At 37.2% G+C, this 20,423-nt stretch overlaps 1 protein-coding gene across 1 annotated transcript in view; it reads left to right on the top strand.

Annotated features, from left to right (window-relative positions):
- Positions 1 to 20,423, top strand: part of LOC124406410 (A disintegrin and metalloproteinase with thrombospondin motifs 9) — a 172,114-nt gene that overhangs the window by 139,308 nt on the left and 12,383 nt on the right. Inside the window, exons 7-16 of the mRNA XM_046881818.1 lie at positions 10,081 to 10,318; positions 10,465 to 10,663; positions 15,726 to 15,943; positions 16,137 to 16,289; positions 16,869 to 17,018; positions 17,870 to 18,011; positions 18,838 to 19,019; positions 19,500 to 19,661; positions 19,747 to 19,835; positions 19,980 to 20,327. Coding sequence (XP_046737774.1) covers positions 10,081 to 10,318; positions 10,465 to 10,663; positions 15,726 to 15,943; positions 16,137 to 16,289; positions 16,869 to 17,018; positions 17,870 to 18,011; positions 18,838 to 19,019; positions 19,500 to 19,661; positions 19,747 to 19,835; positions 19,980 to 20,327 — 1,881 coding nt within the window. The remainder of the gene's footprint in view (positions 1 to 10,080; positions 10,319 to 10,464; positions 10,664 to 15,725; positions 15,944 to 16,136; positions 16,290 to 16,868; positions 17,019 to 17,869; positions 18,012 to 18,837; positions 19,020 to 19,499; positions 19,662 to 19,746; positions 19,836 to 19,979; positions 20,328 to 20,423) is intronic.

Here is a 20,423-nt window from a genome sequence, read left to right on the forward strand (position 1 = left end):
GAGTTATTTAAAGTCCCGCTCATTTTTTCCCTCGCAGATTCAACGTCACAACAATTAATCACTACCGATCTAGGGTATTTTGGCATCGTTGGTACGCATCTTACTTAAGTCCAGTCCACCGCGAGAGAGAAACTTTTTTGGAGAAAGAAGCTGCACTCCTAGGCACGCCAAGTATAAGCAAAAGAATGTCGCACTTCGTTGGACACATGAAAGTAATTTGTGTGAATATCTTTGGGAAACGTTTTGAAATGATTCGACGTGACTTGACAATACTTGCCAGCGATTTGACGCCCGAGCTTTAATAAAGTTATTCAACTAAATTCTCTGACAGAGATGCGGGACCGAGATTCATCTCAGCGGAACTGTGGGCTCTGGACCAAAAAGTAAGACCCCAATGGTGGGTTCGGGATTTTATCTTATATCTCAAAGCCAAAGACACGGCGTGAAGATATTTACATATCGTACCATCAATCACACGATCGATCGCGGCTTCTCGATCGGCGATCTCTTTCTTTTTCGTGTCGAGTATTAGACGGGCATGGGCACCGGCCTGCCTGAGTCCTTGCCTACCTGTACCTACCTTCCTCTGTACATTTCTGGTTATCTTATCATCAGGAAGATCGAAGAGCGCGCCACGCGGTCTGCTTTCCGTCGTCGCCGTCGATGAAGCCGCCGGCGAAACACGTCGCATCTCTTTTCACCGAGAGTATTTCGGCTCTTCTCTGTCTATCCCTCGTTTTAAGGAACTTTCAAATCGACACGTTTCATCAATTTTATCACGAGATTTTCGTACATTGTATAGGTACTTGTCAAATTATTATCTTCTCAAGATGCGAAGATCGCTATAATACGAATACAAAAGATACAAAAATCACTGGAATTAAACAAAAAAATCTGATATATCCCCAGAAAACCCAGAATACTTGTGCGATTTCTGAAACCGATTCTGACAACTATTTTCTACAAAGTCAAGATTTTCTTCTTCTTCTCAATCCAACATGCTGGAACAAAAACGTGTTCAACTTAATCATGGTACTCAATGTGTAGGTAGTAAATTCTTCACGATATTGGGGCTGAGATTCAAGGATGCGAGTGAAAGCAGTCAGTTATGAAGGAAGGAAATGCTACAGGTTTAATTTTACTGGCCACTACCTATAAATTACTAAACAGAAGCTATCGTTATCCACTTACCATGTTTCACAGGACTCGAACATCATCATTTTTTAAAATACATTTGCTACTAATAATTGCCTGTTCGACAGTTGAAGTAATAAATTTCCGTAAAATGGAATTTGTATTGTGAACTTAGTGAAGCCCAAGTCGAATAATTTATGCAATCTATGATAACGATCTCAATCTAAGTGCAAATATCTATTTGCAAACATTGTTCGGTAGATCCTCAGTAGAATTAAGACATAATTGAGTTTTGTCAAGAATTGCAAAGAGTGTTGAATTCTGCAATGAAGCAATGCAAGGTTGCAAAGCCGATCACTTCGATTGCAAATCGTGCAATAAAGTCCGAATCCATTATTCAGAAGGCCATCACTCGTACATTAATAATAATTATACTGGTTGACAATTAGCTTCGCTAGACGAGCCGTTGACCCGTAACTCGTAAGTGTCGACTTGCATAATCCAACGGAAAGAGAGAGAGGGAGAGAAAAAAGCAGATTCTAGACAGGGGATATGAATATCCATTCACCTTTGACAGCGAACACGTCCTAAAGACTCTTCCCCCTTTACAATCAGTTGTCTGTTTTGAGCACGCTTCTTCGAACAGTACAGCAGTCATGAAGAAGAGGTGAATAACGATCTTGAAAATAAATTTCCTACTGCAGTTTAAAGTCTCGTCGTCAGGCTTCCTTGCTCTCCTGAATTATTGTGCAGGTTTGGAATTTCAGGACATTATCAACCCTACACATCTAATGGAATGCTTTGAGAAAGAATGTAGGATTTTCAAAGGACAATTTATCATACCCAATGCTCATCTCACTTGGAGACGTTCATGCAGCTGTTCCGAAAGGGTTGGAACAGCTTCCACTCATGTACCTGCGGCAACGATTATTACCACTAATAACGAACACTGTTAGAGAACATCGATTGAAATATTCATCGAGAATAAACCAAGGCGATAAAATCTGGGATCATGATGCCCGTAACGGGACGTAAATATCGTTTAACGGACAAACGGAATTCGATGAAAACGCCCAACGCTGCTACACCTGACCTGCGTACGGCTGGGTGGCCTCGGCCATTACGGATAACAATTACTCATCCGATTTTATTGCCTCTCCAACCCTTCCAAACGAAGAAAGGCGTAGTGCCACGAGAAGCGTGCTCATGCTTGCAACGCGGCTCTAGTCTTCCTAATGGAGAAAAAATGGCACGGGTTATGACCAAGGAAAGCCTTGAAGCATGCTGAGTAACGTCTCATATCACGGTCTCTACACTGCAATTGTCTTACGAAAGAAGCTTGTGGAGTAGACAAAACGGAAATACCAAATCCAAATGGACGAATCGTCTAGAACCCCTAGAACTTTGCGAGTTTATGGCTAAGACGTGTCATTCAAATGGACAAACATTGAATTACGAAAGCAGTCTTTTAAAGTTTAATTTAACATCTTGGATATCTAGGTCGATTAAGGAAACCTCCATTTTGTGTCGACGTTTTGGCCCTTGTTGTGGACTCTCCTCAGGACATAGTTCTGATCTGCTTATGGCTTCTTGCTGTGGATTTTTAAGCAAAATAAAGAAATGTCCTGAGGAGAACCCACAACAAGGACGGAAACGTCGACACAAAATTGAGGTTTCCTTGATCGACCTACATATTCCAGATTTCTCCCCACGTAAAAACAGGTATTTCAGGTGAGAGCGGAAAAAAATGTCGCTTCTAAACGAAACATCGTTATCAGTACCTACAAACATGCCTTTGACATTAATCGGTGTAATCGTCAGGGTGGCACAACAGATCACCGGAGGAGGCTTTGGACTCCCCTTGAAAAGTTTGAACAGACTCATGTACTCCTTATCCGATGTAATCTTCGAATTTAGATAGGAGTAGAAAGACCAATAATCGAGATACCATCAGATGTACCTCCTGGCCATGGAAGACAACTCTCGAACAAATGACTGCAGCATCGATCAACCATCGAGACAAGTCTCTGGTGGGCCTTAGGGTTAGACACAGAATATAAATGCTTGCAAGTTACAGCAAGAATTCTTGTAACACATGTTTTTCTACGCATTTAATCGGTGCAGGAACAAAGATCGGTTCAAATGGATTTGTAACGTTGTTGTAAACATTGATAGCAATACCTAGAAGGAACTGTAAAAGATTCCTCGTGTTGGTACTCGAACCTCTAGTGTCACAAGTACAGATCTCCTTCTTTCTCCATCTATAGATATTCTAAAAATGTCATTTTTTGCTTTCTTTGGTTTACTTTTGTACCTGGAAAATCTGACATTTTTAATCATCTGTCATTATTTCAACTACCAACCCAAGACGTTGTTTGATTTCCTCTTATTTCATTCACTGTGGTCAGAATCAAACGTGGCAACAACGAAAGTCTGTTGAATTGAAAGTGATGTAGAATCTGCAGCAAATGGCTTTATTTAAAATTGCACCGCGGAGTATGACATAATTTCAAATCAAACATGCTGCGATATGCCTTTATGCAGTATTACCAGTATAATTTAACGTCAGCGCTAGAGTTCCCGGTGATGAAACCGGTTCAATTTTTGAACGGTATAATACGTTGTGTGTGCCACACAGCACAATGTCCGCATAACTTCCAATCATCTTCCGAGGTCTTGTATTTAAACGAACGCGAATTACCACCAAGTATATTTTATAATTAACCTCGTATAACTGTCGCTAGTCAGAGCACGATTCGTCACTCGAGTCAAGATAGTAAGTAATTGAAGGTCCGATACAATTATTATTGCCTTGTTATTAAATCAATTTATTAGGACGATTATCTCGAACTGCTTTTATTTATGTACAAGCATCGGAAGCAATCGAAGCAAAAAAATATCGATAAAAAAAAAAAGGAGAATTATGAAACGAACGTTCTGCAGAGACTAAAAGTGAAAACGATCGAGGCGAACTTGATTACAACGATAAATTCTTAACACAGAAAGAAATTAAATATCATGAATTTTGACTGGAAAAAAGACTTGATGATAAGTAATTTCACAATTACTGCATTCTTACATAGAGTCTGGTTTTAATTATTCAAAGCTTTTTCGCTTTGCAAATGAATTTTTCAATAACCGCTGAAAGTCAATTATTCCCTTAGCTTTTCAGCTAATCACAAAAACATCGTTCGAAGATTGTCACCATGATTTATCATTATAGTAAAAATATGTCAGTCGAATAACATACAGGCGAGATAATATTCAATTAATAGTTAAGTAAGAATTTAAGGTTTCACGATTTTTAAGTACCTATACCTATATAATGGGTTGCATTCCCACAGCAGTTGAAGAAACTTGAAATACTTATATATAAATATACAGTACGGATAAGAAACCGTAAATTTATTATGAGCGGGCCGCTTATCATTCGATAAAGTTAAGTCCTAATCGTGAGAGCTTCAGGTTTCTGGTGTTCATTGTAGTTTATTATTTTTTTTTCTTCATCCGAGCACTCAGGAAACATTTTTTCTCGCTACCTATCGGTTTAATTTAACAGAATCAATTTTCCGATGGACAGAGATGTTTTTTTAATTAATTGAGGATGAATGGGTCTCACCGGCTGCATCGATAGTGTCAAAAATAAAAGAAATCCTTTGAAAAATCTCTTACACCAATGATTGTAAACACGAATAAAAAAAACACCCTTACTATGTGATCGAAATGATTTTGCACAAATTTTAGTGAAACCACCCTATGATATTAAAAAAAAAAAACTGTTTCAAACACGTATGAAAATAACATTTTTTTTTGAATCAATATGATGATGACGATTCATTCGAACTTCTATGTCAACCTGCATGAATTTCTCTCAACTTTGGGACAATTTTTGCTACGTAATGGAGGCTCAATTTGTTGGTACGTGTCGCGATCGTCCTGCGCACAGCAACGTGTCAAGAAATTCATGCTTTTCTCCCACGTTGGAGGAGAGTTGAGAATTTAATGAGCTTGACAACAGGAGTGGGCCTTACACCTCAAGGTGTGGCCTTTGTCATTTTAATTTCAATGCTTCTTATGCATTCCTCGCAAGACAACCATCAGTAATGTATGAAAATAAAATGGACTCGTTACACGATGCGGATTCTTATGATTTTCTATCAAAAATAGATCCATGTTGTCGTAAAATTTGGTGGCAACTCTGATATTGAATATTATTATCATTGTCTTGTTACCTATATAAAATAAATATTACCAATTCTGTTATAACGACTTAAGATTTGAAAAGTTTACCACGTGACTGACGCCATGTTGGTACAAGCAGTAATTTGCACGCTCGCCAAACCCCGAGCGTTGACCGTGCAGGTCAGCCAACCGTGCCATTACAAAACTCCCTGCTTTTATAGTTTTAATATTGAAACAGTAATTCTCACCGTTTCGAAAATCGAATTCAATAGCAACATGAATCATGCAATTTTCCATCTGCACCTGCAGCACAAGACACGATCTCGCAATATGAAAATTCCTGAACGTTGCACAATGTAATCTTTGCCAGATGATTTCTGCAGACTAGCTACGCTCAGTGTCAAACAATCTACAGATCCATGCACCGTTGGAACAAAAATGGTCATTGCACATGCTTCGTGTAAATTGCAATTGCTGCAGGTTCGTCATACTCTTCTAAACAGTACGAGCCTTAAGTACAGGGTAGAGATACGCGGCAGGAATAATTTTTAGACTCTGCAACAATCACGCTACTCAAGGTAATTGCCACAATTAAAGAAAGGAGAAGTGGACACGTTATGTACAGTGCGTACATTCATCTAACAATAAGACTTGCGGAATAACTATCTTAATGCCGAATTGGAATTTGCGGTAAAATTTTCCAACCGCCATATTGAGGTTAGAAAACTTCTATAACAAAAAAAAAAAAAAAAACTGGAAGAATCAACTTGCAAGTAATGCATTTATCAAGTTCGTCATTTTTTTAATTTTTCTCACTTTACACCGTCACTCGTTATCAGAAGATATAGTAACAAAAAGACAGAAATTGTCGAAAACTTGGGTTCGCGTATAAAAAATTTCAAAATAGAAAATTTTGCTTATTACTCGCAAACAAGCTTTCTAAAATTATCTAAATTTCAACAATAACTTTATATCATCATAGGCGTCATTCAAGTATCACGTAAAACTCTCGGGGGGAGGAGGGGGTCAAAGGTTACGTAACAGTTCTTTTTTTGCATTTTCAACTCGAAACGTCGTTCAAATAGTTAATGAACTGGTCATTGCTGACGATTTGAATCGCGCGCGCGCGATAATCTAACCTCAATCTCAGCAATTAGTCGCGTAACGTAACACTTTGACGGCCGGGGGTGGGGGGGGGGAGTCATTGGGGATAATATTTTCGAATTAAACGACTGCTTGCATTGATTTATCTTGTGAAAATTGATAAGCAAATGGCCGTGTGGTACATTCGTTTTATGCATCTTCAATGGAGTTATTTTCTTCAACATCATGATTACACTGCTTGGCTATCTGCTGCAGCGAAGTTACAACTTTTTTAGAACTTTATTCTTTCTTTATTGCCTCCCACGCTGCGGTAAAGAGATGTTATGTGTGTATAATACCTATGCTAACTTTGGCGAATAAGAAATCCGACCGACGACGTCTGCTCGTTGAGATACGTTCACGTGCAGTACTAATAATAGTTAGCCACAAGTAGCACCGTTGATGCGTGGGCGAATTGTGTGCCGTTTTTTATTTTCCTTTATCTCTTTTTCATTCCGTATGCATTCTTAACTGTTTTAGTTTGATCAAATCAGGCTTCCTAGTTTTTGAAATTTGAATAATTTATGCATGCTTCGATGCTGGATAATGGAAATTTAATTGCAATATGGTGTAAGAAAAATAGATATTTTATTGAAAAGTATACCGCCGTATTAACACATTATGAGAAATAAGGAGATAGATTATAAGATAGTTTTGTGATTATATGTGATGAATATTAACGGGTAACCGCAAGTGCTTGTTACTACTTATGCTTTCATGCACCTTATACATACATATATGTACAGTTAATGTAAATGCTTACGCAATACATTGTTTGTGATAAAAATTCCTGGATCAAAAATGACGAAGGAATAAAAAGAAAACACAAGCGTCTCGGGCGTTAAATCATTGCTCGACCAGCAGGAAAGCCTTGACTGAATTAAACATGTAAATTCTTGCCACTGAGTATCCCTACACACGTGATCATTTCTCGCAACCAGACACGCGTACAAATTCATTATAAGTACATATGTACTTGATATAAATTTATTCATTATGCGTATGAAGGTTTCTGACTTTATTCTTAGTCTGGAATAAATCGGGAGGAAATCAATGCCGATTTTACATTCTCTCCAATTAACTTCGTTAATCGGCAGCATAAGGTCGATGCAATGGATATGCATTGAGTACATGTGCATTTATCTACAGCATATGAACTGCTTAATCATAGAGATATTATCGAGATAAAGTAAAATGAAGATTTAATTGTGAGACGCACAACTACCAAACTATACGATAACTATCTTGTATTTCTTCTTCGGTTAGATAATAACGCGAGAAGAAATGCTGGGAGTCAAATCACAAGAATCATTGTCCTATTGTTGTCACGTGACACGAGTTCAATCTTAGCTGAGTTGTTGTACCGAAAGGAAACGGTGAAAGTTACTAGATAAGTCATACTGCGCATGAGTCAGTCGTGTGTCGGATTTTCATGCAGGCTGGCCAACTGAAACTAAATTATTTCATTACATCATACATGCCTGAAATTTCACCAAAACTTTGTAATTGAATTTTTTCGCGCGCTAGTAATTTTTGATTTCATATTAAAATTCGGGGATCTTTTTTTTTTAAATAGCAGACACAATTCGTAGACTTGTATAACGAATATCTTCGATATATTCTTGAGGTCGGAATCACGCGGTCGGAATCCGGCAAGTAATGCATAACAGCCACGGGCGGTTATGACATCGATTGATTGTTCGGAAGCCAAATTTCTCAAATCATATATCCAAGGACTCATATTCTGGTTCGGCAAAAATCTACGCAGACATTCTTTCCATGACACGTAACAAATCGTTAAGCTTAACGCTATGACGAATATAGACGAATTCCTTAGTCTTGCAACGTACCTACGCGTCTGGGCGTAAGGATCAAAGTTTATTTTGGCGAAGCCATTTATAATCGAAATAGTAGTTCGGAGAGAATCCACTTTTCAGAGAAGAGCTTATACTCAGATGCCGGTCTTGCAATTTTTTCTTTTTCTTGTTTTATTCTATGTACTCAAACACATCACTTATTCGCGAATCCATTCTCATCTGTTTATTTATACATTTTTTTTTTCTTTATTATTATTGTTATTAACCAGGTTACATCGTAACAATACAAAAATAGAATTAAAAATTACAATAGAATTGTTATTGCACATCGGTATTCCTTAAATAATTTCAAATGATTATTTTGTAGCTCTTGCTGTTTATACTTTTTAATAAAAAATTTCAAAACTATAAATGCTTAGCACGGCAATATACTCGGGTCTTTTCCTTCTAATTTCTTTTTCTACTTTGGGTAACCTAAGCATTTTATTTCTAGTAATTATACTTTGGAACCCTGGTATGTACACTCTTAATTAGGCTAATTACTGTTTTATTGGCTGATCCCCAAGCTAATATCCTATCATCATTCTTGATAATACATATAAAAGGTATTTAGTGTGGTTTACTTTCTTTATAATCTCTACATCCCATCTCAAATGTCAGTCAATGCAAATACCTAAATATTTAGTTAATGAGAGCCGATATATTTTACCACCATCAATTTCTGGCTCAAAATCAAACGTTTACTTTGATCTAAATTTTTGCAAATTATTTCGGTTACTTTAGCGATTGCATCTCTTGCTCCAAATCTCTTCTTGAAATCAAAATGCAAGATGCAAAAAACCTGTGATTATAACATGCATCAGCTTCTCGCAATTTTTGGCAAAATTATATTTAAATAAAATGAGTCTGTAATTTGCATTTCTTTCAATTTTTTTTAAACAAACACTCTTTTTCATTATACATTACACTGATTCATTAGTTGTCCAATTTTTTTTTACATGTTTTTCTTACTGACTTTAAGGACAATAGCTTTAGTAATTATGACCTTACATTGTTATACGAAAATATTTTTTCAAGTTGCATCTAAATTTAATAGCCAAGCAATTGAATATATAATATAAACGCTGTAAAACCTGATTCGAGTATGTATTACGTTATCTGTCTAACCGGAAATTCTTTTTTCGTGGACTTTGTCCTGCAACTGTCGATAAGCATTTTTCATAAAATTCAAATCAACAATGCAGTCAGTGAGAAAATTAATTGTGCAACTATGACAACCTCTTCAAATACAATTCCCAACATATGTATTATCATCAAGATCAAATCAGAAGCATGAGTGGGTCTTACATTCAGTGAAAAAATCAGCGAAAAAGAACGACTAAATCACTTGACGAAAAAAAAAATATATGACGATTCTCATGTATGTATATAACAATGAAAGACGCAAAGTGGTTATAATTGGTGCATCCGACGGTTCAATTGACGAGTGTCTATCTATACACCATTCGCAATTCCGTAGAAAGATTTTGTCGTAATTTGTTTCAAGAAGATGTATGTACACGAAAACCATGAATCATTTACCCACCTAATCGCCAATCAATATTCATTGATCAGTTCTAATCCATTTACGAGAGAGGCTGATATGCGTATATTATACGCGTTACGTGTATACGTGTACAGACATATATAAACTAGCCTTGACGAATTGACGTCTCAATTAATTGCCTGGATTTTTTTTATTTTTTTTTATTTTTTTAAATATTTTTATACCTTTTTCTTATCGGCAATTAATCCTTCCTTTCAGATAACATCGACGACGAGGCGCCGGCACTTTTGATCGACGATACTTCCGGCCCGAAGATTTACGTCGGCGAACATCCCAGGCGGAAGAGACGTTCTATATACCGAAAGTCTCACGCCGAAGAATCCAGAGAGGATTACTACGCCGACAGTGACGATTTCGAGAGGGATGATGTCGGCGAGTTCGTCAGACACGGCGATCAACGGCAATTCTTTGGGCAATATCAACGGCCCCGAAACAGGTTATATTCTCTATAATCCATTTTCACCTGCTGCTGAGATTCAGGCACTGATCATTTCAATTGGTCAGAGTGTCTCGATACAATAATTTTTACATCGTTGTCGAATAGCTTAAGATTAATTAACACCGTTTGATTTTTGCTTTCAGGTATTTTCCTAACGAACGTCGAATAAATCCTGTGCAAAAATACCAAAACTACGAAATCGAGGATCCTTTTAGTGCTTGGCGACCACGGCGAGCTCTTCCTCAGGAGTATTTCATCGAAATAATGGTCGTTGCCGATGCGAAGATGGCCGAATACCACGGGGAAGGACTACACAGTTACATTCTCGTCCTCATGAGCACCGTGAGTATAATTTTTACCAATCTATTATCTTGCAAGCATTATCGTTACGCGTGCAAATCTCATTTACCTTTTTTAGTATTTGAACTGGAATTTAGCTAGCTGTGTGATCTACTGCGCATGCGCCAAGCAGGGGACTCGAGTTACTTGAAACGGGGTATAAAAATGTCAAATTCTTCCGCGTCAAGTGGCGAATCATAATGACGTTGCTATGATGACTCGTAGCAGTCTTGCCGAATCACTGCGTCAACTATTTGAGATTTGTTTCGCTCAAAGTAATCGGATCACCTTCATAACCTCTAACAGCCGCACGTGACAGCTCAAATTTCAGTTGGCCAGCCTACATGAAGATCCTACAAAGCTCGCGCATGCGCAAGACCGACTTTTAATCTATTAAGTTGCATAGTTTCCTCTCTTTATAGAATTGGATAAATGTCATCAAAACTTTATAAGAAACAGAGGAAACGTCTAACCGAATATCGTATGCACTGAATAACGAATAAAAAGATGTCGTAAATCATAGGTTAAAAGATACGATATAAAAATAAAACTAGATTTCAATTGCAACAGATTCGTACTTCAGAGGGTTAAGTACATACAATCTAGTTATCAAATGAGAGAATCAGTTACCGGTTTATAAAAGTATCATTAATCATCGAGCTCTCATTGATCGTGGATCCACGAGTAAAACATTATGCAAATCGATTCGTGGCTACGTTTTCCGTGCCCTGATAGCTTTTTTTTTTCTTTCTTTCTTTTCTCTCTCTTTTTTTCATCTTTTTCGTTCGCCTCCGTAAGTTTTCAACACAGTCATGATCGTTGCATGAAATACCGCGAACAAGATACCACCGGGCAGGCCGTCCTTCATTCTTGATAGTTACATGCACCTGTATTATGTCCTACCAGATGCGCGAATCGTGACCACCTTTTTTGGACACCGAAAAAATCGTGTATTTGATTAATTTGATCCACGGTTTGATACATCTTGTGCAAACAATCACACATAATTATTGTGTCCCTTAAGTTTGTATTATTTTCATTATTATAATCAGTCTCACACTTACATCTCGCCATTTTGCTACGATATAAAAAAAAAAGAGATCACTTATATGTATATGTGATGAATGGCTGAGCAGCGTGTAACGCTCTTGATCGAATACTTCGGGAAGTATTAATCCCTTACCTGCAGATACCTTCTGTAACGATGTATGAATACCCGCGGAGAATAAGGTGCTCGATGCAAATGTCACCAGCGATGCAAATAAATTCCATTATACCCATAGGCGTCCAGGTCATTGTCAGCTCCTTGATTCCGCCGGCAGGATATAATTTATTGCGAACAGAACATGTGGCGGAACCAGAAATGCGAGATTTCCGCATGGATACTTGCATAGGCATAAATCAGATTCTCTCTATAGTTGCTCACCTTATGTGTATGTACACGCAGAGAAAGGATTTACTGAATTTGCAATGTATAGCAAACAAATAATGGCTAAAGAAATGTCATTTAAACCAACAAAATCTCATCAACAGCCATATTTTTTCGCTATATTTGGAGAATCCAACGAAACGTTTTTCCGTCTGTATTCTTTCAAAACAAAACCGCACGCTATAATAATTAGGGTAACAACATCGTGAAATCATTGAATATGAATCATATTGAAATTGACGTGTATTGGAACTGATGATAACATTTTTCTTCCATAACGATGTTACGAAAAGATATTTCATTTCGTAGCTAGAGTTGAGGTTATGTTGATAGCCAAAATAAATGGAGTTTCACTCGGTCGGTAAAGTCTGACTATATCATCCTCTTAAGGTCTACATTGATCATGAGGTGCACTGGCCAAGGGTGAGTTATATATACAGTACAGTGCCCTGCATAGCTGGAATTTGATCTCCCTGCTGACGATCAATCAATCATTAATCATGGCAGTACAACGTGTATAATGTACGAGTGATCAAGCATCCATGGCCTGTTGATCAAACTGCAGATCACTCCAGCCATTTAAAATGGTGATTTCGTTGTGACTCGACCTGCGCTGAGAATCTCGAAGGATGGCTGATAAAATGAACGTGTAATAAATTATAATTAATCACATTGCTATCGGGAGGAAGAATGCAGTTGTTATGGTTCGTCGTATAAACACAGTCCGAGTGAAAAACGAATAAGGAAAGAAAATGTTTTCACTTCTTGGTAGAATCGTGATGTTGGTGCAGACAGATCGATGATCAAACCGATATTTCACGATTACGAAATACATTAATATGTTACAGTGAAAATAAATCGAGGTGAAACCTTGCAACTATTGCATAACAGCCATAAGTTGCTCGCGAATATCGCAGGTGTAGGTTCTTTGTATCGTATAATTTACTTCGGATGTTGAGTCATTATTTCACTGATAAATTGTCGATCGTGAAGTCAGTTTCGACCCAACTGCTGTGGCATCGTTCTTCGCGAAAGTCATCCCGATCGGTAGAACGAAATTTTGCCCAAATTTCAATTTGCAGAGCAAATAAATTCAACGTCAGGTGACATTAGCTTCCAGAAATTCACTCAATACCTATTAAAATGAAACAATAAGTGAAATGTGAGTAAAGAAAGATCATTTTATCTGTTACCATTCGCTCTCAGAGGGAAAATCCTGCGTCGATAGCGTCGAAAGTTAATTAATGGCTTTTAACCTACAGCTGAGACAAAGTTGCATTCCACTGACCGATAGTAATGACGGTAATTACGAAATTAATCTCTGCAATTATGATAGCAATTAAAACCCGTACGCAACTAACCTAATTAATATTCTGCACTGGAACTGCTTAGAGTTGTCTAAGCTTTGGAATAAGTATTGGGTAATATTTGTTTTTCAAATCGTTCGGCATTAATTATTTCTGACCTACTTACGCTGCAAGTAACATCTCATTACTTAAAATACTTTAACCAATCCCCACGTGTCCGTAAATCATTTCATGCGATAAATTTTTCATGGATTTGGCATGCTTTCTTGTCCATAATTGTTGAGCGGATAATTTCATTTCTGAATTCTTATTATAACTATAGAAGTATGTATATAACATTCTATCGCAACCTTATAACGTAAAATGCAACCACAATTATATCGTTCTGACGAAAAAAGACGATACAGACCGTATACATGGACAATTACGTATGTTAATCCTGACCGAAATATTTCATTCAATCGAAAGTACCTACGGCGAGGGAAGAGAGAGAGAGAGAGAGAGAGAGAGAGACAAGTATCGTGGTGATATGTATCCAATAACCCACGAGAACTCAGCACGTAAGAAATAAGAAATACATGTTGGATCGAAAAATATCAGGTTCACAACTTAACACCAATAGCTAATTACGATTTAATCATATCTGCCAACCGAATACAAGACTTACTCTCGAACCCATACCTCATGTGCATGTTTGCCGGAGGCAACAAGGTGGTTAAGCACACGAAATAGCTGACGATGGGCAGCGCAAACTCCGGGTCCGGGACAGTTTCACAAGTGTGTATATACTGTATATACAATATAAATACTTGCCGCACTAAATGCACCACCAACGAAAGTTTTTTCTATTATTAGATAGTTTGAACTAATATCTTTAGGACGAATGAGCTCTATCGTTTGAATAAAAAATTAGATAAACAGTAAGAACATTTTGAAAAAATTTGCACCAATGATGGTGAACACTAATGAAACAATATCCCGATCGTGTAATGGAAATTGATTTGAACAAATTGCCATTCTTTAACATCTTACAATTAGAATATTATCTATCGTTCACGCAATAACTTCGCCTAGCACATTCTGTTCAAATGACCCTAATTACATGAATACAACGAGGGTTGCGTGTCGCAGGCGCAATTGCGGCGCTTCATCCTGTGAGCAGGCAAATCGCACTACGTGATTGTACACGTGTAAAAGTAATCGGAAGTAATCAGTTTTTGAAAAAACTTGGCAAGACCTAGCAAATTGCACGTCAAGTGGCATAATTATCGCGGGTTATGAGACTTGCAAACACAGTTTATCTAGGCATTCCTGTGTAATTACTGTCGTGAATATTTTACTAGTAACTAGTAATCGTTCACCTCCCGGTATAGGAATATGCATACATAACTATCGATTGGCAAGGTATTTACGCACTGATCGTAAGTTTTCTCACGTTTTTAAACTGTAGCTGATAGGTGTAGCTCGTTTCCGGGATTAAAAACAATTAACACGCAATATCAAACCTCGGAATTCAATTTTCATTCATACTCGTCGAATCGGGCTTAACTGCAATTCATGAACGCGTCGATGAAACATAGAAAAATATTTCAAGCTCATATTTTTCTAATCAAGAAACAAATTAACAAAAGTTATTCACAAGTATAATAAGAACAAATATTTGAAAATAATTGCAACACTTTCGAATCGTTGCAAGTATCACACCTTTAAGGTTTTCGACACGTCGTATCGCGTACAAATATCGTTAAAATTCTACAAGAGTAATTGGAATATGCGAAGAGGTCTTTGAGTCGACTCCGGCGTTCAGCTATCCGCTTGCAATTAAGTAAATGTGCGTGAATGTGGAAGGTAGGTATAACACACTGTAAACAACATCCAAGTCTGAGGAGTCAAGATCACCCGAAGTGCCCTGAGCAAATTGGAGTTTACGACGCAGCGGTGCTCTGAGAATAACGAGTTACCTCGCACATTCATCCACGGTATAGCATAAGCATGTACCGCTACGAGTGGTGAGAAAATAATTAAAACCTTTGTTGAGGAAGTTCTGTAGTTGAATGAACAATTGGAATTGGACGGTTTTTACGACTCTTTATTTCTACCTCACCATCGCGTGTATTTTAGTAGTAGTAGTAGTTGTAGTTATAACGAAAGTAAATCTTATTTCCCCTTTTGTGTTAGAAAAAAAGATATTAGATTTTACCTCGATTTTCTACTTTTCCTGAAAATAAAAGTGGAAACAGTAATCTTGCTGTCTGATTCGACTGTCGTAGCACCAAATTGTACAAAATTAAATGTCACTGTACGCTTCTTTTATGCGTTTGTGTTGCAGGTATCACGTATCTATAAGGATCCTTCAATCGGGAATGCGATCAGCATAGTTGTCGTGAAAATAACGAACACCAGCGAAACTTTTGGTACTAGACACGTAAACAGTGGGGGAATATCTGCTAATGAAATGCTGAGCAAATTCTGCTTGTGGCAAAAGCATAACAACAATCCCGACGAAACTTCCCCGGAACATTACGATGCTGCACTTCTTCTTACAAGGTTCCGTTTCATGTTTTAATCTGACCACAACAAAAAACCTTTTCTTATCGCAAAATTGATTTAGTATTGAATAAACTTGAGTTGGAATTTAAATATTCACAGTTGATTGTTAAATGTCTGATATAAAGACAATGACACAACAATAGTAACAATAAAGTTAACCTCTTCTTTCATTTTTCTCGGTAATCTAAAGGGAAAATCTGTGTCACAACACGCAAGAACAAAGATGCGATACACTCGGATTGGCGGAATTGGGAAAAATGTGCAACCCAAGATCATCTTGTGCAATTGTGCAGGACAATGGATTGGCAGCAGCGTTTACCATCGCTCATGAAATTGGCCACGTGTACGATATTACTTTAATATAATTAGTTCAACGGAGTCACCGCTACCAATTATTAATTCTAGAATCAAACCATCCAAGATCGGATTATGCTGATTAGTTTTTGGGAAGTTCTAAGGCATCTAGGAAACAAAGCTGTTTTTAAATCTTTAACATCATGTGCCACAGTTGATTCACACAAAAAAAATTGGGTAGATCAGCAACTCAATTTATTGTAAACTGACGTCAACTTAACTTAACAACAACTTAAGACAATGCCGTAGTCAGTCTTTACCAACCAAATAAAATGTGCTAATGCCGATCACAAATATCCAAAAAAATGTTTTCTTTACGCAGCAGTAATGATAAAAAGTGTGTAATTGAAATTTTATTTCCACTAAATGCAAGAATACATCTTCTGATGTTATTATTGTATGCGAAAAAAAAAATTTTTAGACATTTTTTTTTTTCGGTATTGTAAATGGAATTTCACTTTTTGCCGCATTTTCGCGTCAATGATGTGAAAGCTATACTAATAATAGTAAAAATAGGTGGCACTTAAATTTGCTCGATCGGTAAATAGTAAAGTTAATTTCTTTTCAGATTAAGCATGCCGCATGATGATGATAAGAACTGTCGAAAACATCGGGGCAACACGAGAATCCACAACGTAATGTCGAGAATGCTGGACGACAACACATTTCCGTGGGAATGGTCAAACTGTTCCCGTCACTTCGTCACCGACTACTTAGAGTCAGTATCAAATTACGATCGCGCCACAAATTACACTCCGTTAGAAAAACTGAATTGCTCAGCTCCATTTTTAAATCGTGATTTAAAAGAAATTCATGAAGATTTGATGCAATAGTAAATAATGGATTCTTCTCAATTTGTTTGCATTCAATTCGAAAACTTTAAAACTCCATTAAGAGGAACCGAACTCCAGTTTTGAGTTTGGTTCTACGTCGGAACTAACTGAGAAAAATTGTTTCCGCATTGATAAATAAAGATGAACTGCGGATACAATCAACGTGATTGCGATATGCTTTCGAATGTGCGTCAGTCTTGAATCCACAAGAAAATTTAAATATATTTTGTTATTGAATCAATTATCAGCGATGATACCAATGCGGAAAATTCGGTGTTGCTATATGCAATAACTTAAAATATTGCATCTTTCGATGGCAATGAATTATTAAATGAGTTACCTTGGAAAATACTTTCTAATGAAATGTTTTTTTTCCAAATTCCAAAGTATAAGCACCTACGAATGTCTGTCTACAAAATTGTCATAATTCAATGAAAAAAAGCTCGATTAGCTGTAGCTCGAAAACCTGTTTAAATGCCTACCTAATTATGGAAGCCATTAGAAATTTATTTGTTCCAGCTTAAAAATAGCGTTGATGAAAATTAATTGGAAAAGAATTTATTTCGAAAAATAATTGATTTATTTTTAATTTCTCCCTGGTTAGTGAAATTTCTCATGGAAATAATTTTCGCACCAGATCATTCATTTCCATCGAATGAATGTAATTGTTTCAGACTTGGTAAAATGGGCCATAAATTAATAAATATTGTCTCCTTTTTTCCACCGCGTCAATTAGCTCTGGATACGGAAATTGCTTACTGGATGAACCGAGTGCCACCACAATTCCGCGTAATCAACGGCTACCTGGGGAAGATTATTCCGAGAATAAGCAATGCGAATTAGTTTTTGGCGTGGGCTCTAAGATATGCCCGTACATGGTGAGTGATGGTGAGTCACGCATCCTGCTTCATATTATATTTGGGTCCATTTTGCACATTGATCCGCAGATTAGCTTTGAACAAGCTTTCTCGGATATATAATTATTAACAAGCACAAATGTGACCCAAATAATAATGTAATGCAACCATTAACATTACTAACAAAAACTCATGAATATACCTATAATATTAGACCAGCTTTTAGAGCACAGCTTTTAGAGTGAGTTTATAATGATAGATATTATATACTTTTTACGGATTTCGGATTTATGGCTTACTAGAAAGAAAAAAAAAACAAAAAAAAAAAACAGTAATCTAAATGTTAAACGCGTGTGGAGTTAAAACGTTGATACTACAGTTGAAAGGTTTTCTTAATCGTATGTACCAACAGTAACAGCGATTAACTTCTTAGTTAGCTTTGGATTTTGAAGTTTGGCATTCATTTACACAAATCATAATCAACCTTTCGTTCTATCATATTTCAAAGAAAAGAATCGTCATGTCCATGCATATATCGCATTATTATGCGAGTATCATCGGGTGGATTCATCTTACTACTGCAAGTCCATTATTTATATATAATTTCCTCTTCATCTTTTCGAAAAAGATCGATAAACAAATATCAATTATAGAGATCCATATAAACTTAAACTATTACTGTTGAAGTTGCACAATTGCCTACCTGGTCATTGTTACGAATACATATATAAAAAAAAAACAAATACATATATAAAAACACCGAGTAGCTAATGAATTATTGCAAATGGATCCTACGTGGTCTGATTAAGTGAAACATAATCTGAGTGTGTGGATGGCTACTGGCCAGGCAGTGTGCAGGAGACTGTGGTGCACCGCGCCAGTCTGGGATCAAGCACAATTGTGCCATACACAACACATGCCATGGGCTGATGGGACTGCCTGTTCCTATGGAAAGTGGTGCCAGCGCGGAGAGTGCGTGCATCGGAAGCATCTCAAGCCGGTCGATGGAGAATGGGGACCATGGGGAGAGTGAGTTTCCTTTCATAAGAATAAACAGGTCGCACGATGATAGTAAGACTTCATGGATATACCGTGTGTCCATGCGAAAAGTGCGCACCTTATGCGCAATGCCAATCGTGACTGCCAGAAAATGTCCCTAGGAGCCCAAAGCTAACGATGGACTCCTAGGGACATTTTCTGGCAGGTCTCACAGCTTTTAACACATGTTCTGTAATTCGAACTTATAATTCTCTATATTATACGTACTCAAAATTTGAAATGAATCCTCCGAATTGACTTTTTTTTTACCAAAAAACTAGATCGATTGCTTAAATCGTTATGACATTGGATTGAATGCTTGTATGTATTGAAATGTTGACGTATTGCCGTCAAATTGTTATTTATTGGGTCGTTCTGACCGATTCTATTGTATCCATTATTGACGCGTCAATATCAAAACCAATCTTTTATTTTACTTGAGCTATAACAATGAGTTTAATATTATTTCAGGTACGGAGAGTGTTCACGAACTTGCGGTGGAGGTATTAAGAAGAAATATCGCGAATGCAATAATCCGCATCCACAAAACGGTGGAAATTACTGCATTGGCACCAGAGTGAAGTATCGTAGTTGCGGGACGAAAGATTGTCCATCCGACAGTAAAGATTTCAGGTATGTAAAATTTTTCATCAATACGGAAGACGAAAGCTCACAACCAAGATGTGGTGAGAAATGATGTGGAAAAATTTCTTTTCAGAGAAGAACAGTGCTCGAAATTCAACAACAACAATATGAATATTCGCAACCTAGCAAGAGATGTCAAATGGCATGCAAAATACAATAGAAGTAAGTTCATTTCATTATAGAAATCTTTACTTTTTGGTACAACATGACAATCATTCGATTAAGAAAACAGAAAAATAACTTAATGTGGTAAAAACGTTGCGTCTTGAGAAATATTTGCATGTAATTCGTCTATTTTTCTTTCAGTCCTACCCAACGATCGTTGCAAATTGTACTGCGAGGTAGAAAGTAATCAGTATTACATGTTACGTGATAAAGTGATTGACGGAACGCCCTGCGGTCTTGATACTTTCGACATTTGCGTGAATGGTCGCTGCAAAGCAGCCGGCTGTGATCACATATTGAATTCATCTGCCGAATTGGATACTTGCGGGGTTTGCAGAGGAGATAATTCAACCTGCCAAAGGATCACTGGATCATACAATATCAGCCGGTATGGATATACCAGGGTCACCAAAATACCGGCCGGGAGTAGTTACATCGATATAAGACAGCACGGATGGCGAGGGTCGAACAACGACAGCAATTACCTTGGTAATTCCGCGTTTTTTTTTTTTTTTCGTGTAAAAAATTTTCTACCAAAACATAGAAAGATGGGAAATCGAAAAAAATCTTAATTTTTGTAGATTT

The sequence above is a fragment of the Diprion similis genome, chromosome 5 (genome assembly GCF_021155765.1).
Source record: "Diprion similis isolate iyDipSimi1 chromosome 5, iyDipSimi1.1, whole genome shotgun sequence".
Taxonomy (NCBI): Eukaryota; Metazoa; Arthropoda; class Insecta; order Hymenoptera; family Diprionidae; genus Diprion; species Diprion similis.